The sequence below is a fragment of the Mixophyes fleayi genome, chromosome 3 (assembly GCF_038048845.1).
Source record: "Mixophyes fleayi isolate aMixFle1 chromosome 3, aMixFle1.hap1, whole genome shotgun sequence".
Taxonomy (NCBI): Eukaryota; Metazoa; Chordata; class Amphibia; order Anura; family Limnodynastidae; genus Mixophyes; species Mixophyes fleayi.
The window spans coordinates 67,178,540-67,202,685 of NC_134404.1; the positions used below are offsets into that span (position 1 = coordinate 67,178,540).

At 41.7% G+C, this 24,146-nt stretch overlaps 1 protein-coding gene across 1 annotated transcript in view; it reads left to right on the plus strand.

Annotated features, from left to right (window-relative positions):
- The window catches only part of DNER (delta/notch like EGF repeat containing), a 175,377-nt gene that overhangs the window by 105,170 nt on the left and 46,061 nt on the right, over window positions 1-24,146 (plus strand). The window contains exons 4-8 of the mRNA XM_075201649.1: window positions 2,561-2,727; window positions 3,354-3,499; window positions 20,280-20,433; window positions 20,533-20,646; window positions 21,473-21,697. Of these exons, the coding sequence (XP_075057750.1) occupies window positions 2,561-2,727; window positions 3,354-3,499; window positions 20,280-20,433; window positions 20,533-20,646; window positions 21,473-21,697 (806 nt within the window). The remainder of the gene's footprint in view (window positions 1-2,560; window positions 2,728-3,353; window positions 3,500-20,279; window positions 20,434-20,532; window positions 20,647-21,472; window positions 21,698-24,146) is intronic.

The following is a 24,146-nucleotide window of genomic DNA, read 5'->3' on the forward strand; positions in this document are numbered from 1 at the left end:
ACCTTTTACCCTGGGGTTTTTGTGTCAAATCCAAGCTACATTTGGTTCCAGGAGGCTGGATACAAGATCCCTGGACAGTGGTCCTCTTGCTGCCACTGCTTGTGGTGTTCTGCCCCTAGGACTCCCAGTAGGCAGCGCGCCATCTGGATTCATAAGAATACATTTGGTTCTAGAGGAAAGTGGTCATATTGCTGCTGTCCAATATCCATATGGATAATCAGAGTGCAGCAGCCACACACCACTGGCACCTGCTCTGGGCATTGTGCTTATAGGCTTCCTGCCCAGAAGTGCTGTGAGGGGTAGTGGTACTGCCTGCTCCTACAACCATTCTCTACACTTAGATTGGAAAGCTGCAGCCTCATATCGACAGGACCTGCTGGCTCAACCTGGCCACCAGGATAAGTGCCTAAAACATTATTAAAAATACATTTCACATACATTTAGATTGACCACAAGTAGCACTGTGTCAATAATATAAGTAAAAACATTTCTCACAGCACGTGCAGTTATAGGATGAGGACCTGACCCAGTATGTGCCCGCCATTCATGGGATCATTGGGGGATACCGGATGTGGGAGTACCATGTCATGTATACACTGCTGAGCTTTCTACTATGTAGAGATGAGCCATCATTTATGCTGCTATAGTGTTGTGTGAAGTGCACAGAAAGCTGATTAGAGCTTGGCAAGCATTTTTTTACCATTACTTACCATTTGAAGCTCCTTCTTACTGTAGAAAGTACTCATAATGTGAGCAGATGGGTAATCCACTGTTTTATCATCTGGATTCCTTGTCCCCTATTACATTACTTTTTCCTGTTTCCCCATCGAATTGTCCCATTGGTAAAACAGAAATATTGGGCCAACAAGTTGTGTGGCTCTCTATATCAAACTCTATTTTATACACTGTGTACACTTGGTTGCATCACTCTATTCATGTTATACTTATATAGTTTGTGATATTGCTAATATATACTGGTTTATATGTATATGTAAGGGATAGATCATATTTTAACTTCAGCTTAATTTTTATTTATAATATATTAATAAATCTATTTATAGGTAGCCCATCATTCCTATTCCTTATATATAGCTACAACAACCAGACTTGGCGCAGCTCACCCTGTTTATCCTCTCCTCTGACTCTTCCTCTTTGTAGAGGCTCATTTTAACCTTGTTTCTCCTCTGCCTCTACCTTGTCCTCTCTGGAGACACCACTGATGCATGTTTCTGTGGATGTGTCCTGATGCTTCTCTCCAGCTGCCTCCATATCTTACATGTAGTTCCAACCATGTTTCTCCTGGCAGTAAGTGCTGGAGGGCATGTGCACCCTCTGGGTTACTGTTATTATAGAGAGTTGGGACAAGTAAAGGGTGGGGCTTCCTTGTTGCTGCAATTATTAATTATTATTTGTATAATTGTTTACTGGGACTGATGGACCCATCCCAAGAAACACGTAACAGATTACCTGAATGAATGATGACCCATCCCCAGCAAGAGGGATGGGTCTTCATTTTCCCTCTAAGCTGCACACTCTGTCAATGAAAGAGTTAAAAGCTTAATCTAATGAAAACTCCAGTATATATGGCTGTATTAAGAATTTGCGGTGTAATGTAACACTGCGCAATGGACGAGTTCAGTTTTTTCAGTTTTTTTCTTCATTGTCAGCCTTAGATTGTCCTATCTCCTACTGCTGCCTCCATTCCTTCCCTTCTCTCTGGAGAGAGACACAGCTCCATCCCTGGGGAAGCAATGCGTTTTACATTAGAATATGCAAGTGCTTTTTTAACCTATGGGATTAGTAATAAAAATAAATGTTGTCAGAAAATAGGTCACTATCTTCCTGTAAGCCTGGAAAGGAAGTCTTCACATTAATCACAATTCTCACCAATTGCCTTATGCTGAGTTGGACATATGCCTGTTTGCATACTGTAAAATCCTGCGCAAGGCCACAATAATAGCTGCACACATATTCGTAGGCAGAGTTGCACACACACATACACTTGTGACTGGAGAGGGAGGATGGGAGGGGAGGTCTAAGGAAGGCCAAGTACAGTAAGGACGTGTTTGAGTAATTGCCAACAGAGGCAGTCCCGTACAGAGATGCAGACACGTCCGTCAATGCTATCAATTGCGGGTGCCTTTAGGCTGATGTAAATGCACGCTAATGGTAATGATAGTCACCAGCACTAGCTAGCCGCTCCTGATTAGTTGATTGCGAAATCCCCTCTGAAGCTGATAGGTGCTTTCTTCATTGATTCTGTGTTTACTTTAGGATTTTATGGGCATATATTAAAAATTATTTTTTACTATCAAAACAAGTGTTAAGAAACCTTTCTTGAGCTAGTTGCCTATATGGCTGTATGTACACATGACATAAACCTTGGATATATGTTACAGATTCAGAGCCGGATGCATCTTGCCATTCATGGGACTCACCATTTGGGAGTAAATACATTATTTTTACGGGTGGCTTTTTGTACATCCAACTCTACATCAAGCCTTTATATGACAATAAGATGCAAAAAGCTTACACTTTCTTGTCCTATTCGAATCCCTAGAATCTCCCAGGATGCTACTGCTTCCCTGATTCTCCTATGGAAAGTGACAGCTGGAGGCTTCAACCAATGTTCTCTTATAGATGGCAGAAGCGTGACCCTCCTTCAGGCTCCCGGAGGTCTTGTGTTCCCAGAAGAAGTGTTAACTCTTGGAAACAATTACTTCATTGGTAAGGAAGTTTATTCTTTAGGTTTGTTGTGTACCAGACACTGTTTAAAAGACCTAAATCAACTATTGTAAAGCAGAACTTTTAGTTGAACAATTTGCAATGTTTTCTTAAGTCATCCACCATTTTTTAAGGTTCTTCTACAGGGTGGTCCTACATGTAATGCATTACAGTCAACACTGGGGGCAAACATATAGAGCAATGGGAGCTCTCTTGACTTTAAAGGGGTTTTCCACCATAAACCAAGTTCTTTGACTAACCCAGCCCATCTTTCCCAACCTAGTACTTGAGGACAGGTCTCGTCTTTGCTCAATTCAGCAGATTCTCAATACTTACTCTTACTTCTGCAGGTCAGTTTTGGTAAATGTCTATTAGTGCTATAGAAGGGTAATGAATGGCAAACATCTACAAAATGACCAGCTGGCAATACAAGCCAACCAGGTCCTGATTGGTGAAGCACCCAGTCATCCAATAGGAAGCCAGCTGTTATTTCTAGCTATTTCTACCATCCCTCCTCGGTGACCCCCTGTACAGAGTGGTTCTGCTTACACAAACTTTAACTGTGGCACTTCCTTTTATAATACAGAATGCAATGTGAATTCTAACATGTAGACCTGGCTTTGTTTTAGGTTTTGTAAATGATTCTGTGAGTAAATGCATTGTGGCGTTACGTCTAGTGGTGGTAGTTAAAGTCACTGACTGCGTACCCGAGGGAAGCAGCCCAGAGGCCTCACAGTGCTTCAGGAAGGGGGAATGTGTTACCAAGAAAGCAGAGGTGAGTGGAACCATGTATATTAGTAATATATATCATGTCATTACAAAACATTATATATATATATATAGGCTAATTGGTATCCTATGGGTGACGTTTACTACCGTAAATTTGATCTATACCAAATGGAATGGAACATCAAAGAAGAATTTAAAGATTGTCTTGTAGCAGTTGGTCCATATGGAGGAGCAATAGGTAACCAATTGGATAATCAAGGTTGGCTGAAGATTGATTCTACCCTCACAGTCCACAGGATAATTCTACAGATAAGCCATATAACCTTTGGCTTCTGGTACGCATACATCTTCATTGGTGTGACCTGTTTATGTATACATCTTCCTGAATGTTATCTGGTCCTGTGTGATCTCTTCATTGTATGAACTAATCACATTTACCCTAGACACTGTTGATATCCACATGGTGGGAAGCTCTGGCTCATCCATTTCTGGTGGTTTGGTTCCTTCTTTGAATTTTTTCACTTGGCTTAATTAACTCACCATACTACACTATTGTGCGCCTCCTCTCATTTTATTTCCATATATATATATATATATATATATATATATATATATATATATATATATATATATATATATATTATGTTCCTGCATAGAAAACCTAAAACCTGTTGTCGCTGGTTAAAGGGGTGTTAGATTGGATGACTACTGAACAGTTCTAAAAAGAATGTCAGTTATATTTGATATCTGTTCCTAATAGCCTAAAGTTCTAATTGACATTGAAAAACATTCCTATTTAGCAGCAGTGGTATAGAGACACGTGTAACTTAAACATTCTGAAGGAGTTTGATTTCATAACAAAACATTAAATGCATGTTGCCTACACACAGTGGAGTGAGACACTTTGTAGACAATACTGTACCAAAACCCATTGATACTGACTGTGCTGTTTTCTATCTTCTAAATTAATTTTACCAAATTGCTCCAGCATGAATAATTTCACACCAATAAAAATGATGAAAGGCTGCGCGATATTTTTTTTAGAACATAAAATTGTTCCATTAAAGGTTAACTCCACCCTTTAGGGGGCTTTTTATTAAGCCGGAGTTATGATGTACTGTACATTTTCTATCTCTGTTTATCACAGCGATAAATAATCAGGTCTCAAGCTGATTAATCAATAAAATGTCACTGCGGCAGCTGAGCGATGCTTTCCGGCAATACTGGCTGGCAGTGGCGATCACCAGGGTTCGGGGAGCCTCTGCTCAAGTGGGAGTCAGCTTCCTGGATTTGGCTTCCAGTTTCATCTTTGAAAAAGAAAATATTAATGCATTTAAAATAAATAATTAAAGAAAGGAAAATGCTTTGCTTTAATAATATTTTTTTTTTCTGGTGGTAGCCTCCAGTTATTGCCACCCTGAGATGGTGATAATCAGAGCCGTACCTAGACATTTTAGTGCCCTGGGCGAGACAGGGCACCGGCGCCCCCCCCCCCCCCCCCCATCTAAGTGGGAATGACATTCGTTGAGTGGGTGTGGTCAACCTACTGTGGGGGGGCGTAGCTAGCGCTTTACAAGTTCTAGACTGCACTGAAACCCCCTCCCTCCCCATTCTTCACGTTCTGGCTTTTTAAGGATCTTTATGTAACGAGCCTCCACAGTCCCCACATCATACATTAATTTAATTCATATTCATTAAACCCCCTCATTATCTTATTCAGTCTCATCTAAAGACTGTATGTGTGTGTGCCCAGAGTGTCTGTCCCTGTATGTGTGTGTCCAGTGTATGTACCAGTGCATGTATGCCCAGTATCTGTATCTCTGTGTGTGTGCTCAGTGTGTGTAACTTTAGTTTCTGAATAATTACTTACCATAAGATGTCCAGTGACAGCACAGCGTGGTCTCAGTGCATAGAAAGTATCTGGATCCTGGAATGTTGGGGGTCCTATTTTGAAAACAAAATTGGTGCATGAAATTTAGAAAACTAATAAGTAGCCCCAACATTAAAATAATAGTATTCCTATTTAATAAATAGACATATTTCACTCCCTCCAAACAGCCGCAGCAATAAATTAAATAGCATTTACGTTTAATAAATATAACCATTTCCCACAACCATCCCTGGAATTAAATAATTCATATTCACATTTAATAAATAACTCTCTTCACCAAACACAGCCCCCCAGTTACGGCTCTGGCGATAATGATCGGAGGACAGCGGGGCCACTTGTACCGCTGCTGTCAATTTTAAATAGGCTTTCCTATGCACTACATGGGGAACCTACACTGGACAGACCCGACCATAGCGATCGCCGTTGATATCTGGTGAAAGCTATCACCGATTGGGAGGGCATGTTAAATAGGGAAAAGCCCTAAATCCGGTGAATCAACCACTCTGATAGAAAATCTATTATAGCTGCTATTTACCCTTAAATTTCACTAGGGCAGACAAGTGTTACCGCCTTGGCAATACTGGATGGCGGTGGTAAGAGGATGTATGATGTAGAACGTGATAATAGGCAGGATGGACAATGTGTGGCGGGATATTGGGCAGTATAAATAATGTAGATGTTTATATTAAAGAGGATAAATAATGTAGAGTATAATATCATGCAGAATGAATAATGTAGCGTAATATCAGGCAGGAAAATGTAGACATTGTTATCATGTAGGATGAATACTGTAGTGTGATATTAGGTAGGATAATGTGAGCATTAGAAGCTTTGGATACAGTTAGTGCCAGCAAAGAACAGATTGCATAGACTTTAGTGATATGAATACATGCTGCGTTTTATTGACACAAAATGCAAATGTGACACCAATCTTTACCTTGGGCACATCTGATTCCGCCAAAAATATTATTATTATTATTATTAGTATTATTATTATTGTTATTATTATTATTATAACTTACATTTAATTATTTAGATGATACAAGAGAAATAATATGGTCATACATATCATACATAAAAATAAAAATCCTCTGCAGTTGAAGGTGTAGCAAAAAAAGCTCACAATTAAATTCAGCGTGTATGGCATTTAAAATGTAAGCTCCAATGTGGTAGGGGCTGCAAAGTATTAAATATTCTCTTTAAAAAGCTGTGTATTATGTAGATGCTCAGGGGCAAACGCAGGATTTGTAGAGGAGGGTTTCCACACCACGCCGCCAGTGGACATGACCAGCATGCATGGGGCTATAATATTAGACAGTGCTTGAATGCTCTCCAACTCTTCCTATCCCCATAATATACATGGGCAATGCTGTGTGGACTACTGTTAGGTGCACGCAGCTCTCCCTTTTCAAGCAGAGCCGTGTGAAGCGTGGGCAGGGTCCAGCCATCTCAATTATACAGTGTCCCAGGCTTGGAGGGGGGTTTCCAGGCACTAGGAAGCCCCCCCTCTGTTTGCCTATGGTGCTATACAAATAAAGGATAATAAATAATATCAGAATACATGAATAATTTGGCCTGTACAATATTCATTTCACATGATATTAAGTAGAAATAAATCATATAGAGTGTGATATCAGCAGGGAAGTAGGTCTCTTGGTCATGGTGCAAAATCTGAGCTTTGCATTCCCTCCAATGCCCAATGTGTAATGCAGCTTCAGCCTGAGTCTGCAATATATATGTACTTTGCAACAAAAAGCTTTTGCACAAAGATCATCTCCGTTTGCACAGACACAGCCCCTTCATAATTGTGTTAAGAGGCGTGTGCCCATGAGAGACACTCATAGCCTGTAGTGAGCCTGTAATCTCCACAGAAGAATGGAACTTCTGGGCACAAGAGGCTTCTCACTGCTTGGACACTATGCACAGGGCCCTACTCCACAATATCATAGCACCTAAGGCAGGGGAGAGGAGCCCAGGTGTCGGTGGTCTAGTGCAGGGCCGCCGAGAGGGGGGGGGAGCGGGTACATTTTACCCGGGCCCGGCCATGCCAGGGGGCCCGGGCCGGAACCTTACTGTTAATTTAAAAAAATTATTTATTTTTTTTTTTCATGCCCTGCGGATTCCCCCCCCCCTCCGCGCGGGGGCGTGGGGGGTAGTGGGGTACGGGTCCTCCTCGATCGTTGGTGGGGGGAGCTGTAGGAAATAAAAATAAAAAAATACATACTCACGTGACAGCTGCGCTCCTTCTCTCTGCTTCATTCATACTGACTGCCGGGCGTGACGTCATCAAGTCACGCCCGTCAGTCAGTGAGGAGCGCTGCAGCCAGGAGGACCAAGCATGAAGAAAGAAGAGGGAAGAGAAGACAGAAGACAGAAGAGAAAAGAACAGAAAGAAGCTGACATAAGGTGAGCAAAGAAACGGAGAGGCAAGGGGGAAAACAGAAAGGGACAGTGCTATAAAGAAGGGAGAGAGTCACAGAGGAAATATAATGGGGGAGAGAGGCACAGAGGAAAGATAATGGGGGAGAGAGTCACAGAGGAAAGATAATGGGGGAGAGAGGCCCAGAGGAAAGATAATGGGGGAGAGAGTCACAGAGGAAAGATAATGGGGGAGAGAGTCACAGAGGAAAGATAATGGGGAGAGAGGAACAGAGGAGGGAAAAAAAGTGGGAGAGAGGAACAGAGGAGGAAAAAAAAGTGGGAGAGAGGAACAGAGGAGGAAAAAAAAGTGGGAGAGAGGAACAGAGGAGGAAAAAAAAGTGGGAGAGAGGAACAGAGGAGGAAAAAAAGTGGGAGAGAGGAACAGAGGAATAAAAAAAGTGGGAGAGAGGCACAAAGTAAAAAAGAAGGGGGAAAAGCAGCATGGAGGTCGCAGTGTGAGCATAAGGGGGTACAGTGTAGTTGTGATGAAGGGGCACAGTATTGTGTGTGTGATGGCACAGGGGGCTTGTTGCAATGTAGTGTGTGTGAGGTAGGTGGCGGCTAATTAATAGGCGCTATTTTGTTTGTAGGATGATGGTGAGGCAATTTAATAGTAGGGACTATTAATTTAAAATGGGGTGGTTTGGGGGCTATTGAATCTTGGGGTGAGTTTAGGGAGAATGAGGTCTATTTATTAAATGTGACTATGAATTATTTAATGGCAGTGATGGTTGCGGGAAATAGGTATTGCTGGGGCTGTTTGCAGGAAGTGAAATAGGTTTATTTATTAAATGTGAATAGTATTATTTTAATGTTGGGGCTGGAGGAAGGCCTAATTATTAATCGTGGGTGCTATTGATTTAACGCCGGGGCTGGCTGTAATTTTCTAAATGTAGCCATTTTTTTTTTCAAAATAGGTCCTTCAACATTTCTTGATCCGGACAAGCCACAACTAAAGAAACCAGCAGCCACAGGTGGAGAAAGTGAGAAGAACAGGTAGGAGAGAGCAGCACAGTGTGTGAAATGTTGTGATTCTAGTAGGGACAATGGCAATTTTTGGTGAATGTTGTGCCCAATGTAAGGTGTAGGCCAAGACTGAACTGTTTGTGTACACACTGCATTGTTTGTAATCTACACTGTGGTGGTAGATGTCCTGAAAGTCAGGAGTGCTTGAACATATGTGACGCTCCGGCGAATTGAGAGCCTAGTGGTTTTTATGTTAGCCACGCCCAATGGCACGTTTGCCACGCCCCCAAATGCATGACCACACCTCCCAAAATTTTTGCACCGCCGTTTGGCTAGCTACGCCCCTGAATGTATGACCATACACCCAAATTTTTTTGCGCCGCCGTAAGGCGGCGCAAAAAATTTTTGGGGCATACTTGACTATGAGGGGGGGCCCCATGAATTTGTTGTACCCGGGCCCTGAATTCTTCTTGGCAGCCCTGGTCTAGTGTGCCACGAAGAGCCTTCTTGGCGGGACCAGGTAACAGTTGTGACTATTGTTACTTTGCTATTTTATATACAATAGGAAAAATAATGCAGAGTGAGCACAAGGCAGAATGAAGACTTTATAGTGATATGAGGCCAGAAGAACAATTTACAGTGTAATATCAGACGGAATGAATAATGTAGAGACTCTGAGTGATGTTGGGCAGAATGAGTGATGTACAGTTTGCTATCAGGCAGGTCTAACAGTGTAGAGTAATATATTTTTGGCAGGATGACTAGTGTAGTGAGATATCGAGCAAAATGAGCATGTACGGTAGAATGAACAGTAGATTGTCTACACTGTGCAGAATACTATATCAGTAGATGATATAAACAATTCCATGTGATGTCATTGGGCAAGATAATGATTGTGTTGTGATAGATCACACAGAATAAGAGCACAGGATGAGCAGTGCATAGGGAAGGATTATCTTTGAGATGACTAACTCTATACACACCATTATAATCTTGCCCAAACCTAGGAAATTACCTTCTATAACATAATTTATTATTTTTATCCATCTATAGAATATTTCTGTCCCTATAAAATACACAGATAAACCATATTGTATTTGTTATTGTAAAGAAGCTACTATAGGTTAATCCTCAAAGCTGTTTAGAAATGACACAGATTTACCGTGATAGTGATAGTAGGGATTAATCTAGACATTCCCGCTACCAGCGCCTGCTGGCTGCATTTCAACTGTGCGCTATCAGTAATCTTGTTATTTCTAATCATGGCTGCAAAGGCAGAATAATACCTTCTGCTGGAGTCTGCCATAAACATATCCCAAATAACATTGAAATATGATAATCGTACAATTGTAAAGAGGGACATTTCCAACAATAAGTTTTTGGTGCCATCACAAGACCTTCCTTACTAAAAGGAATATATTTCACATGTTTGTAGGCAAATATTCATAAAAATAGGGAGATCAGCCATTATGTTTACAGCAGTTCTCAAAGGAGATAAATCATTACTTATAGTGCACCTTTCATGTACACCCAGGGAAGGTCGCTTGTTGCACACCAGGGAACGCTTTCCTTTTGTGTCCTTGGGCCTAAACGCAGAGGAAAGTTCAGGGTGTGAAATAGCCATAGTGCTCTCCCCTGTCCCTATACTTCATTATTCTCCCTTCCTGCCTTAATTTGATATTATCAGGGAATAGGCAGGAAATGGGACTCCAAAACGTAGCAAGCCTCTTGGCCCTGCACACATTGGGGTGCACACCTGCTCTCCGCTCTCTGTGCACCTACGTCAACTAGAAATGCCACTAAGAGTGCAACAGGCAGAAAAATCTGAAGCTGCGCATTGTGCAAAAGTGTAACTGTCACATCAAAGTCCAATCTCCTACCGCCTTCATTTAGCCTTAATTATGGCTTAAATTAATCCTGAGACAAGGGATGTGTCACTGGTGTGTTTGAAGCTTTGTATTACATTGGGCACCTAGAAATGTGCTTCTGCGAGGTGGAAAATGCATTCCATTGTAAGACTCGGATGAAACACGTTCTCCTCCAGGCTAGAGCCGGTGTCAAACAAATCCTCCACACAAGGAAGTTCCCTAAAAACTGCTGCTTTATGTGCCCACTTGTCTGCCTGGTGCATTTCAAGGTTCTCACTGAGATCCAGATGCTGGCGGGGCCCCCAGTACGTATAGCACCGTCTTGCCGCCCTTACCAGGCTAACCATGTTCAGTTGGCCCTGGAACTAGCTCTGGAAGGTCATCCTTTGACCTGCCTTCACAGTGGACCCACCTGGGAATGTGCATGGTGGAAAGAGCAAAACCTCACTTCAAACAAGAGTCTACGATAATGTACAAACCACTATCTTAAGTGATTGTAAAATAATGCTCAGTGTATCCTCATTTATGTTTTAAATTGATCATGAGAGCAAGGGGAAGTCAAACATTATTACAAGTGTCTCTTCTGTACTTTTGCATATTTTAAGTGTAGAAATGCTTTTTTCCACCGAAGTGTAACTGGAAGGTATAAATACATTCTATGATGGTGGCGCTGATGGTATCAAGTCCTTTCTGCAGGATAAAAATGCCCTGCGCGCTCCCGCACATAAATAACTCCCTTTCAATGCGCGATCTCTACCCCTTCGTATCGTTAAGTAATCTTGACGCGCAAAATTCAATCTTTCTCGTTTTTCAATGAAGTCCTGAAAGCCCACTACGTATAGAGGCCTCTTTATGAAACAAAGTTCCTGCATCCAACTTGTTAAATTTAACAGCCAAAATAATTAATCATTCAACTAATGTAAAGAATGGTATAAAAACAGGTTTTATACAAAAAAAAAAAAAATTCTTTATTTTGCTTACCATACTGATCAATTTTTATATAAATCTGACTGGTTATATATAAATCCAACCGATTCAATATACTATATATTATATAGTACTGTAGATATAGCCAAATACACAAATATTCTTTCCATACTAAACAAATATCTAAACTTTACTCCGCAGTTGGGTCATAATTGCATCTGCTCTTACAAGGCAATTATGCGCTCAAACATGACGGCATAGACAACTATTAACATCATTAGGACAATGGTCAGATTGGATAGCCTGCTGCCTTATTTAGATAGATTCATTTTATGCATATGCTGTTTTTGCAGAATCATAAAAAGAAATTGGTGTCTTTGCATGTAATTATCATAAACTTACCTGTCCTCGATCCAGCGCTGTCCGCTTTCAGCCATCGGAAGCCACACTTTCTGGTATCGGCGGTCGTATGATCGCAAAGCTTGGGGCGGGGGTTTTGAACTGCAGGTTATTGAAACCTCACTCTGACACTTGGTCAATGTCAGAGAAACTTGTTTGCTTCCTGGCTCCAGATTCCTCGTGGATCCTTGTGCAATTCTGTTCCTGATCTGATTCCTATTTACCAGTGCTGCCTATTTGACTACTCTGATTCATCTGCAATTGTGTACCGACACGGCTAGCTGACTATCTGCTGCTGATATCTTGTGCTCTCGACCCGGCTTGTCTGACGTTACTCCTGCCTGCTGTTTGTACCTCTGCTGCTTGATCGTGTACCGAACCTAGGAATTCCCTCACGCTGAGACTGCCTACTGACTCTGTACCGTGCCACCAGAGCTCCCGGCAGCTAAGCCCATCCCGCCTCGCGACGGTTCTTGGTGAACACTGGGGAGTTCATTAGACTCTGCACCTCTGGTAGGCCAGTGTCAATCGAGATTAGCACTAAGATCCAGCCTAATCTGTTACAGTAATGCAGTGATCTTTTGGTAGACAGGGAAGAGAGAGCTTTTTCAGTGCACAGAGAGACTGCGGCAAAGTATTTCAGATTTTCACTGGAAAATAGTGTATTAAGCTAGTCAGTGCCAGATTTAGCACTAAGCACAGTAGGCCTGTGCCTAGCGACTAAGAGGCAGATTTTGCATTTAAATTTAGTTTATTGCATCCGAAAAAGGAAAATGAAACAAGGGCATAAATGTAACTGAGGTGGGGTTTAAGAGGGTGATTTATCAATGGGTAAAAACCCTGACTGCAGTGTCACACACATGCCAGTCCCTGCATATGCCTGGTCGGGCAGAAAAAGTAGCTCCAGAGTGATTAATAACCTTTATCGCTCAGGATAGTTTTCACAGTTACAGCTCAGTATCGCTCAGCACCCAGATAAAAAAATGTTAAATCATCATGATAAATGCAAGTTGGCGTTTACATGTGTAGACTGGTGGCAGAATATGCGGCTCTGTGAATTGACTGGTAAAGCACAACACAACATTTTATGTAAAAAAGAAAATTGTCTAATGGATTGGGGACCAATTGATTTGTGCCTAATAGCTTACCATGATGTTGATCTGGCCCTCACCCTACATGTACAAAAGAGAAGTCATTGGAAGCCCAGATGGTGACATTTATGTGTGTGTTTCTAGAATATGTAGTTTGTGGGAGTCAATAGAGATATCTACTTTTGCCCATGGCACTGTGCTAAATTGGAAACTCAAGCAGATTGTCACGGTGCGCTGGGATACTAGACCCCTGGCCTGCCAATACTAACACTCACCAGAGGCGGGGAATCTAACGCGGCGGCTGGCCTTCACCAAGAACCCCCGCAAGGTGGTATGGACTTTGCAGCGGCCGCTATGCAGGTCGCGGTCCTCTGGGAGTGGGGCAAGACCCACGGAGTTCAGCGAGTTAGGTATTGCGGATTGCAAAGATAACTGCTGGAATAGCGGAGAGCAGCGTGAGGAGAGAACAAAGGAGACGTCTACACAATCACCCAAACTGAACCTAAGAACAGGCTCAGAGGAGAGGAGGAGGCTGCTTTAAATAGTGGAGGGAAAAACCCTCATCCAATAGGAAGCCAGGAAAGGTTAAAAACAGAGATCGGGTCTGCGCATGCGCAGACCCGCATCCAAGATGGCGGCCGTCAGCTGGAGTCGGACGGGCGCAGAGGAGAGGTAAGTGAACCGGGTCTCGGTCTGGAGACAGCGAGCACCCGGCGTCTGACACAGATGTTTGAAACCGATATTAAAATAAATTAAAATGGCCGTGTCTGGGCAAATCTGGAAGTTTTTCTTCCTGTGAATAATTTTACCATCCAGTCTAAAGATGTTTAAATTACAGATTGACTGTTTGTGGACAACACATAATCTTTTTCCTATTGCTTAGGAAAGTTTAACAATAAATGATATCAGCAATGTTAGACACATATCAGGGACTGGCCGGAAAATATTAGCCTGGGGGGCAAGTCTCGACTCAGCAGCCTATTAGGAATATTTTAATGGGAAAAAATGCAGGTGGCCCAGCCCAAGTTAGCCCACTGACACATATTCAGAAAATCATATCATAAGCATATCATCATCATCATCATCATCACCATCATCATCATCATCATCATCATCATCATCACCATCATCACCATCATCATCATCATCATCACCATCATCATCATCATCATCATCACCATCACCATCACCATCATCACCATCACCATCATCACCATCATCATCATCACCATCACCATTTATTTATATAACGTCACTGATTCCACAGCGCTGTACAGAGAACTCACTCACATCAGTCCCTGCCCCATTGGAGCTTACAGTCTAAATTTCCGAAAAAACACAAACTGACACAGACTAGGGTCAATTTGATAGCAGCCAATTAACCTACCAGTATGTTTTTGGAGTGTGGGAGGAAACCGGAGCACCTGGAGGAAACCCACGCAAAAACGGGGAGAACATACAAACTCTACACAGATAAGGCCATGGTCGGGAATGGAACTCATGACCCCAGTGCTGTAAGGCAGAAGTGCTAAGCACTAAGCATATGTAGGCATTGCTTAGACAACGATAAGGAAAATGATTGCACATTGTAAGCATGCTCTGGTGCTCAGGAATTTGCACTTGTGTACACAGCTACGCAGGCAGTTTGTAAATTATAGTGTTGCTTTGTAAATCTTGGTGTTTTTTAAATAATGGTTTCCCAGTATAATGTTTCTCCAAACATTTAAAAAATAGTCATACTAAATTTATTAAAATGTACTAGCTTTGGTCCTGTCTTGGTTCTGGTGGGATTTTGGGTTACTATCCCTCTCAGTGAGGACTTTGTCCAGACTGCAGGGATAGTTGTCAGGTAAGTCCCACTTCACACTGCTCTGCTCATGAAGGTGGAGCTGAGTGCACATGAAGGTGGAGCTGAGTGCACATATTTGTAATACAAGCAGCATTACCCTTGTATTTGAAGTAGTTGGGAAGGGGTTGGAGAGCAGCCTAGCACTGGTTAACATGATAGCCACGACCCTTGCATGATGGTCATGCCCACTTGTAGAAATCCTGCGTTTGCCTCTGCATACATTTTCTTTGTTCTAAGATTCTGTACCATTAAAGCTCCTCTGCTGGTGAGATTTTACTAGAAAGAGCCATAGCTTTATGTCCTTTGAATATTCATGTGCAAGCTGAGTAGTTGAAGTATTATTCTGCCAGAACCTATTTGGTTCCACATTAAAATGAATCTTATGATTTATTTCTTCTTTATTTTCTAATTCACCTCTGCCAGTCCTATTTAATTTGCTGCTCCCGAGATGTAGATTCAGGATTGGTGGAAGAAAGTGTTAACTCTTTGCAGAAACCTATGAATCATGAAATGACACCACTGACAATTGTGCCCTACAGGAAGATTAATGGAACTGCTTATCCGGAATGCAGCTCACACACTCAGACACAGCTCCTGCAGTGGCTCTAATAAGATTAAAGCAACTTTTTATTAACAAGCCGTCCTTGTTATCATGTGAAAGGTTTATTTATCACCCTGGGGTATTAAATCGCTTTTGTTATAGATATTGGGAATGAGTCTCAGAAAATGAAATCTTAGTTGTAATGCTTCTCTGTGTCGATAGAAAAGACTATGGAGTATACTTGCCAAATAATGTTATGGGTCTTGTGGGAAATAAAGGAATGTACAGTGTTTATTTCCAGCTTTCAGTATAACTCTAATTACTCCACATTACCCTCTTTACAAGGCTTAATATTGCATTAGGAACCTCTGACCTTTATCTCTCTGTTTAGTGAAGGACTGCCATTTCAATGTACAGATTCCAGACTCCTTTTGCCGCTGTAGAGTTATAAAGGGTGGTTATGTGATTGTTTTCCTTTCATTTTTATAACAATCTCTAAATTGCAATATGTGAGAGGGAGGTCCAACAGCTAATCTCTCCATTGTGGCGTGTGATTACCAAATGTTATTATCTTATGATCACTATTACCTAGATGCCCCTGACCTGTACATTGGATAGAAAATAATAGTTATTTAAAAGTTCACTAAACCTAAAATATAAGCATGTTTATATGAAGAGTTGCTCAGTGGCGTAATAATATCCATAGCAGTCCATGCAGCTGCTATAGGACCTGGTAAGATTTAGGGGCACATTTATCATTTAACATTGAAATAGAGAAATGGTTATCAATCCTTATCGGACGGATAAGTATTGATTCATTTCTCAAATTTATCTTAACCGGAGTACAGAAACAGCAGTCCCGATAATCTGCTGTTTCTGTGAAAAAAAAAATCATACTTACCTGCATCTTCGGAAGCGCTGTCTTCGGGTCTTCTCCTTACTCTTCAATTGCGCATGTCCAGTTCCAAGAACTGGACATGCGCACACAGATCCCCTCTCTGTCTCTGCAACGATAGTTGCAGAGAGAGAGCTGTGAGTGACAGGGAGGGATCATGTGATCCCTCCACACATGCGCTGTCCAGCTCTGCTCTCCGGAGCAGAGCTGACAGCATTAGATTTCCTCATGTACGCCAGCTTCAGCTGCAGCTGGCGTACATTAACATGACAAGTTCCCAAAAAAAATGTTTTTTCGGGACTTGTTAGATTGCGGCCAGGAGCAGTCACCATACTGTTGAATGGTGACTGCTCCTAAAAACGAAGAGGAGTGCAAAGCAGCAGATATCCATGATATCTGCTGCGATGCCCCCTTAATAAATTTGCGGAGGGCACTGTGGGACCTTAATTATCCGTTAAAAGCACTATCGTGCTTTATTAAATATGCCCCTTAAGCCCTAAACTCCAATGGCATATGGGTGCGTTGTACCCCCATGTGTATTAGCCTTGGCAACACTGCACCTTCACGCTGTGTTTTCATGAACACGGCAGGCAGCATGAATGCTACGTTTCTGCCACAGAAGCACTGTCCCGGAATGTCTTGGAGACCGACGAATTTCGAGTAGTTCTCCTTGGCCCCCGGAGAGCAGGTGTTTCTCCCAGATCCCAGCATTTAGCTTCTGTTAAAAATGGTGCGATTCGCAGGTCCATGCCGCCTGAGGTTACCAGCTGTGACAAGCACTGCTTTGCTTTGTGAATACAGCAGACCGAGTCTATGTTCGTGCTCAGGACGTAAAGTTTAAGCTGCCCATACTATGTACAGGAATACAGCACATTGCAATATCGTTGTCTAGACTGTGCAAAGCCCTTAACCTGCGCGCCAGTGAGTGCCTCTGCACACAGCTCACCTGCTGGCAGCACTCTATGGGAGAGGATGCCCTGAACCAGCTGATTGTTTGGAACCTTAATAAATATGTGTTTTTTTGTCTGTCAGGTGGTGGTCAAGTGGGAGCCCTCCAAAACTTTGTTATAGTGCCTGGTAGTCCCCAGCTACGCCCCTAGACAGAACAGTGTTGCGTGGGGAGTTGAAACCAGGGATATGACTCCTTCAAAATCTTCACTATGGGGCTCCTTTATTGCTACTAGTAACAGTAGAAAGTATATATATATATATATATATATATATATATATATATATATATATACACACACACACTATATGGACTAAAGTATTTGGACATTTGACCATTACACCAACAGGGACTGTAATGACTGTATTCAAATACATGTACTTTAATATGGAGTTGGTCCTCTTTTGCAGTGATAACAGCTTCCACTCTTCTTGGACTTTCCACAAGATGTTAATATTTGGATATGGAAATCACGCTCTACTCTTTAGGTAGCAAGAGCTGCTCAACGAAAAAAGGAATCCCTTCCTATGTTAATAAAATTAGTAAGAAGTGAGCGCTCGATTGCTCCTATGAGGAAACAATGGTCAGTGGTCTGGAAAGCTGAATAATAAATTAAATGACTAAAATAAAACCTAGGTGTATAAAAATTGCGACCAACATGGATTGATAATACTAAAATCTATTATTCATCATATGGATACAATGTTAAAAGATAAAACATGCATTTAATAAAAATGACATAACATGTGTGTCGGCCACAGCGTGAGTTTCATATAACAAATTTAAAAAAAACAAAGATCATAGATAACCGATACTAAACTAAGAATATCATACACCAATATTGCATGATTTAAAATCCAATCTAATGTCTACCAATTGTCCACTAGAAAAGTCCAGTATCAATGTTAGTAAGTCCCAGAGGGAGTGTAGTAGATTGATGAGCGGGTATCTACGAGTCCTCAGACTCGATATGCTTAATGCCCAGATGGAACCTAATCAAATAAGTCTTACTTAGGAAACGTTGATCCTGGATGAAATGTCCCAGTTTGATGAAGATGACTGTGACCATGTAGCGATGACCATATGGGTAATGGACCCAGCAGCGTGTATCGATAAGCGGCGTGCGTTCCACAGTGAGATGCACAGATGGACTTCCGGTTTGACGTCACTAAGGGGTGTGTCCCAACGCGTTTCATTTGCTACAGCAAATTTCCTCAGGGGATGTTGGAGTGTTTCTGTGGGAATTTGCGCCCATTCATTCTGTAGAGCATTTATGAGGTCAGGCACTGATGTTGTACGAGAAGGCCTGGCTTCCAATCTCCGTTCCAGTTCATCTCAAAGGTGTTCGATGGAGTTGAGGTCAGGGTTCTGTGCAGGCCAGTCACGTTCTTCCACACGGAATTCATCAAACAATGTCTTTGTAGTCCTTGCATTGTGCACTGGGACACAGTCATGGTGGAATAGAAAAGGGCCTTCCCCAAACTGTTGTCACAAAGTTGGAAGCATAGCATTATCTTAAATGACTTGGTATGCTGAAGCATTAAGATTGCCCTTCACTGGAGATAAGGGGCCTAGCCCAAACCCTGAAGCACAGCCCCATACCATTATCCCTCCTACACCAAATTTCACAGTTGGCATAATGCAGTCAGACAGGTAACGTTCTCCCGGGATCCGCCAAAACCAGACTCACCCATCTGACTGCCAAACAGAGAAGCGTGATCCGTCTGTCACTCCACAGAATACATTTCCGCTGCTCCACAGTCCAGTGTCGGTTTGTTTTATACCACTCCATCCAAAACTTGAAATTGGTCTTGGTGAAGATTGCATGCAGCTGCTCGGCCATGGAAAACCCACAGTTTTTGTGCTTACATTAATGCCAGTAGAAGTTCGGAACTCTTCAGCTATGGAATCAGCATCGTTTGCATTTTTACCATGCACTTTAGCAGTCTTTGACCACGCTCTGTGATTTTACGTGGTCTTCCGCTTCGTGGCTGAGTTGCTGTTGTTTCTAAACGATTCCATTTTCTAATAATATCATTACAGTTGACCGTGGAATATCCAGCAGCAATGAAATTTCATGAACCGTCTTATTGTAAAGGTGGCATCCTATCACAGTACCACGCTTGCAGTCACTGCGCTCTTCAGAATGACCCATTTTGTATCACATCACAAATGTTTGCAAATGGAGACTGCATATATAGATATATATAATGTATACACTGTGTTAGTCACCATATGTAAAATCTAAAATATATATATATATTGTGTGAACTATATCAGATCTTCCAAAATCACCAACTGAATATTAATATATTCATCAGCAGTAAGAAGCGATAAGTAGTGACATTTGCTTGACACGTTTCTGCACTCATTGCACTTCTGTCAGAAGCATGTGATTAGCATTAGATAACTAACAATCTATTTATATGATGAATCACCAAGCCAACATCAGCAGTGTTAATTAGTAAACAATTAGACAAACGCATGTGCAAGAGAAAAAAAATGAGTTTGACTGACGTAAATAAGATCACTATTAAACACGTATCTCAATGTGATATGATGAAAATAATGTAAGATTAAAATAAAGTGCGCTAATCAGGACGTTCTGAATATATTACATTTAGATATGTGTTTCATAATTATTGTATTTCTATTTTATTATTTTGATCATTTATTGTTATTCATAGTTTATATTTTGTTTGGTCAGTATGTGTATATATATATATCTATATATCTATCTATATATATATATATATCTATATATATATATATATAATGTGTATATATGTTCAGTTTAACAAGTGAAATTAGTCACCTACATATTTCTATACCAATCCACTAATTCCTCACTCAGCCTCTATGGGCGAGATTCTTACTAAATTGTTTTCCAGAGTTGTGTGGAATATGTTCAATGGCACATATCAAATATGTAGGGTTGCCAAAGTGTAGTACGATATTAAAATGTTGGCAAATCTTACTTTTGCCCCTTCGCCCATATCTCCTTTCAGTATTGTTATTTCTTTTCCCAGGACAATTATTCTTGCCACTGTGAAGCTGGTTACATTGGTTTCTACTGCGAGGAGTTTGATGCCTGCCACAGTCACCCCTGCCAGAATAATGCCACCTGTAGTGACCTCCCACAGAGGCATGATGGGAAAAATGCAACCTGTACATGTTTGCCTGGTATGTGTCCTGTGTGGGCTAACAGAAGTCAGCAGCACAAGCTATGTAAATAGTACAGCATTACAGGATATGATAGCTGACACATGTTCTCTGATGCAGGTTACACGGGTGAATACTGTGATTCCCTGGTGGATCACTGTACTCCTCAGCCATGCAGAAATGGAGCATCCTGTGTGACCAGTCTCAGTGGATTCAGCTGCCAGTGTCCTGAGGGTAAGTCCTGTGTGGCAGACTCACCGTATACAGTGTACAATAATAGTACAGTTAATATATATTATAGCAAAAAAGTATATCTTTATAAAAAATTCAGTTTCTAATATTCACAAATGTATAAATGACAGATTTCTAAGTGTAGTGGGGAAAATTATTTTGAACGTCTCATTTTCTTTGGCCTTTCTGAGTGGAGCTTTTTTTTATTGCTATTAATTATGAGCAAGATCTTTGCCCATAATTACAACTTTCTTAGACCTATGTGCCATTATATGATATAACAATATACAGACAGCATAGTTCCTATACACAATAAACACTATAGTGTCCAAGTGTCAGTGTATCAGTGGCCTGTTATGTTGTAGTTTCTGTAAGGCTATTATATTGAGCAGATTAAAGTGTATCAGTCACCAATGCAGAATTTTTTTTTGTGTGCTGAGCCAGTATTTAGGAGAATCGAGCCTATCAATTCATTAGGAACCACTAATAGCACTCAAGTATGAGGTATAAAGGGATGTTAGTGATTCCTGGTTTTCACAAATCTTGGTGTAGCCGACAAAATGACCACCTCCACTGTGTGTAGGGGATGGCTACACTTTATATCCAATTACTTAACCACTAATGGGCAGTGCTGTTCCCCCAATGTACCCAATCACACCGTTAATGGGCTTTGGAGCAGTCAGCCTTTATCACTTAGTAGTATGTTTTATATGACCTATTTCTGTACATCACATTCATGAAACCAGTAATACATATTATTCAGAGCTCAATAGGTTTTATTGTACCTGCAGCAAATGTCTTTGTTTATAAGTCTTGTTCTCCTTATCAGGATATCTGGGTTCCTTCTGTGAGGAGAAGATAGATCCATGCTCCACGTCTCCATGTCTGAATAACGGTAGTTGTGTCTCAGCCGGCCTGTCCTTCTCCTGTCACTGTAGTCCAGGATACACAGGTCCCACCTGCGCCCAGCTTGTGGACTTCTGTGCCCTCAGTCCTTGTGCTCATGGGATCTGCCGCAGCATTGGAACAAGTTACAAATGTCTGTGTATTCCAGGTAAGTAATCCATTAACCCTAAGACATTGCTTCTAACACCAGAGAGGTGATGATTGGGAATAACAGACAAAGAACTGGCGCTATACATCTATTATGTGGGATTCTATTCCCTTCCAGGACCATTGTAACATAGGTTCTGCTGGCGCTATATAAATAAATGTTGATGATGATGATAGGTTGTAAATAATCAGGGGTATTTTATGGGGTCACTCAAGTTTGGCAATTTTAGGACAATACTGTTGACAATATGCATAGGATTAATAGGTAGTTGTGTGTAAAGTAACCTATCATATTTTACATTAGAAATGTACTTCTCCTTTTATAGAGGTATATATGGGAGAGTGCCTTTTACTGGTAACAAACATAGGTCAAAGTTCCCAAACTCAGACAGATACCATTATAAGCAAAGAAGGGTTTATTTCTAATCTCCTCTTTCTCCTTAGATTGAACACAGTTCTAGAGTTGGACATAATTGTATTTGCACATCCTAACATGCAAAATTATTAAATTGCTCAGCTCACGACCTGTGCCAGTATGCTCAGCCACACGCATCTGACACTCGGCGGCCCCTCGCTCATCGGTAGGCGGATCAGTGACATTCACATGCAAGTGGAGTACAGTAAGGCTGTGGAGCAGCACTTTAGTTCCTTCTTTTCACCTGGTTTCCATGTAAAGCTACTTATATAGAGTAAATTTTGCACCTACACAAGGATGGTGCAAAGTGAACACCTTGCAACTTACAACAACATAGCTCACATGAGAGGCGGAACTAGCGAGCTGTGGGCCCCGGTGCAGGGAGGAGGGAACTGGGGCTCCCAACCCTCTGCATCTGCCATGCAGCGGGCCCTATTATTTCCACAGGCCACTGACACTTGGACACTATAGTGTTTATTGTGCATCTGCCGCACAGTGGTAGCTCCACCACTGACTCACATCTATGGGCTGTATATAGGATACATATACAATAAATGCATCTCACTCAAAATACAATCACACACTTGTCTTTTACGTCCAACTCTAAATCGGACCCTAACTGTGCACAGAATTAATGCTAGTGTAATATTGATTTATCTGCTTTAATTATATCACTACTTAGCCTTTGACAGATCTTTCTAGAGATCCATCCTATCATCATCATCAACATTTATTTATATATAGCGCCAGCAAATTCCGTACGCTTTACAATTGGGAACAAACATTAATAAAACAATACTGGGTAATACATACAGACAGAGAGGTAAGAGGGCCCTGCCCGCAAGTTTACAATCTATGGGACAATGGGAGTTTGAAACACAAGGGCACGTGCTACATCATATTGCACATTGGACCAGCTAGAATGCAAAGGTAAAAAGTATTGAGTGGGCTGTGTGCAGGGGCAGATCTAGAGAATACTTCTACCCGGGGCGATTTAGGGGGGGCTATTAAGGCCCCGCCCCCTTTTTGCCATCTGAGGCTGCCGGCAGCTGCATACTATGTGCAGGTCCCTTCAGCAGTGACAGGTATGGACAGTGTGCTGCCCGGATGCTCTGATTGTGTTTAATCAGATCGCCCCGCCCTGGATCCGCCACTGGCTGAGTGATTAATCACGCAGCAATGTTGGTCATAAGGTTGTTGTCTTGTGTTAGTTGTGTAGAGGGTGGTAATAGGGTAACCTAGGGAGATTAAGATGTGGTTGAGGAATTTTATAAGCTTGCCTGAAGAGGGGTTTTCAGAAAATGCTTGAAGGTTTGAAGACTAGAGAAAAGTCTTACTGTGTGAGAGAGGGAATTCCACAAAGTGTGTGCAGCCCGAAAAAACTCCTGAAACCGGGAATGGGAGGATGTGACGAGAGTGGAAGAGAGACGCAGATCTTGTGCAGAACAGAGGTGTCAAGTTGGGAGATATTTTGAGACAAGTGAGGAGAGGTATGTCGGTGCAATTTTGTTGACGGCCTTGTATGTTAGTAGAATAATTTTATATTGGATTTGTTGAAAAACATCATCATCATCTATAATATAAAAGCCTAGTGGCGTGTGTTAGTCTGTGTGTGGGGAAAAAAAAACAAGCTGCAGTGCCACCTGCTGGGCAGAGTTATACACTGACCTACTAAATTCTTAGTGTGTGTGGAAAAAAAAATTCAGAAAGGGCTGAAATTTGGTATACTAAGATGTTTTTAATTTGTTCATTTAATTTGTTAATTGTTAAAAGTGTTTATAAAGATTTAAAAAATATATATATATATTTCTTGAAGAAGAAGTGACAGTTGGGAGTGGTTGGTGGTTGCCGGGGGTGACAGTGGGGAGTGGTTGGTGGTTGCCGGGGGTGACAGAGTGAGAGGAGTGTGATACTCAGGACCGCTGAGAGAGATCCCTGTGTCTGGATAGACATCTGGATAGACGTGGCGATGAAAATGAAGGATGAGGTGATGGAGAAGAATGATGAGGTGGTGACATGTGGACAAAACCACGTT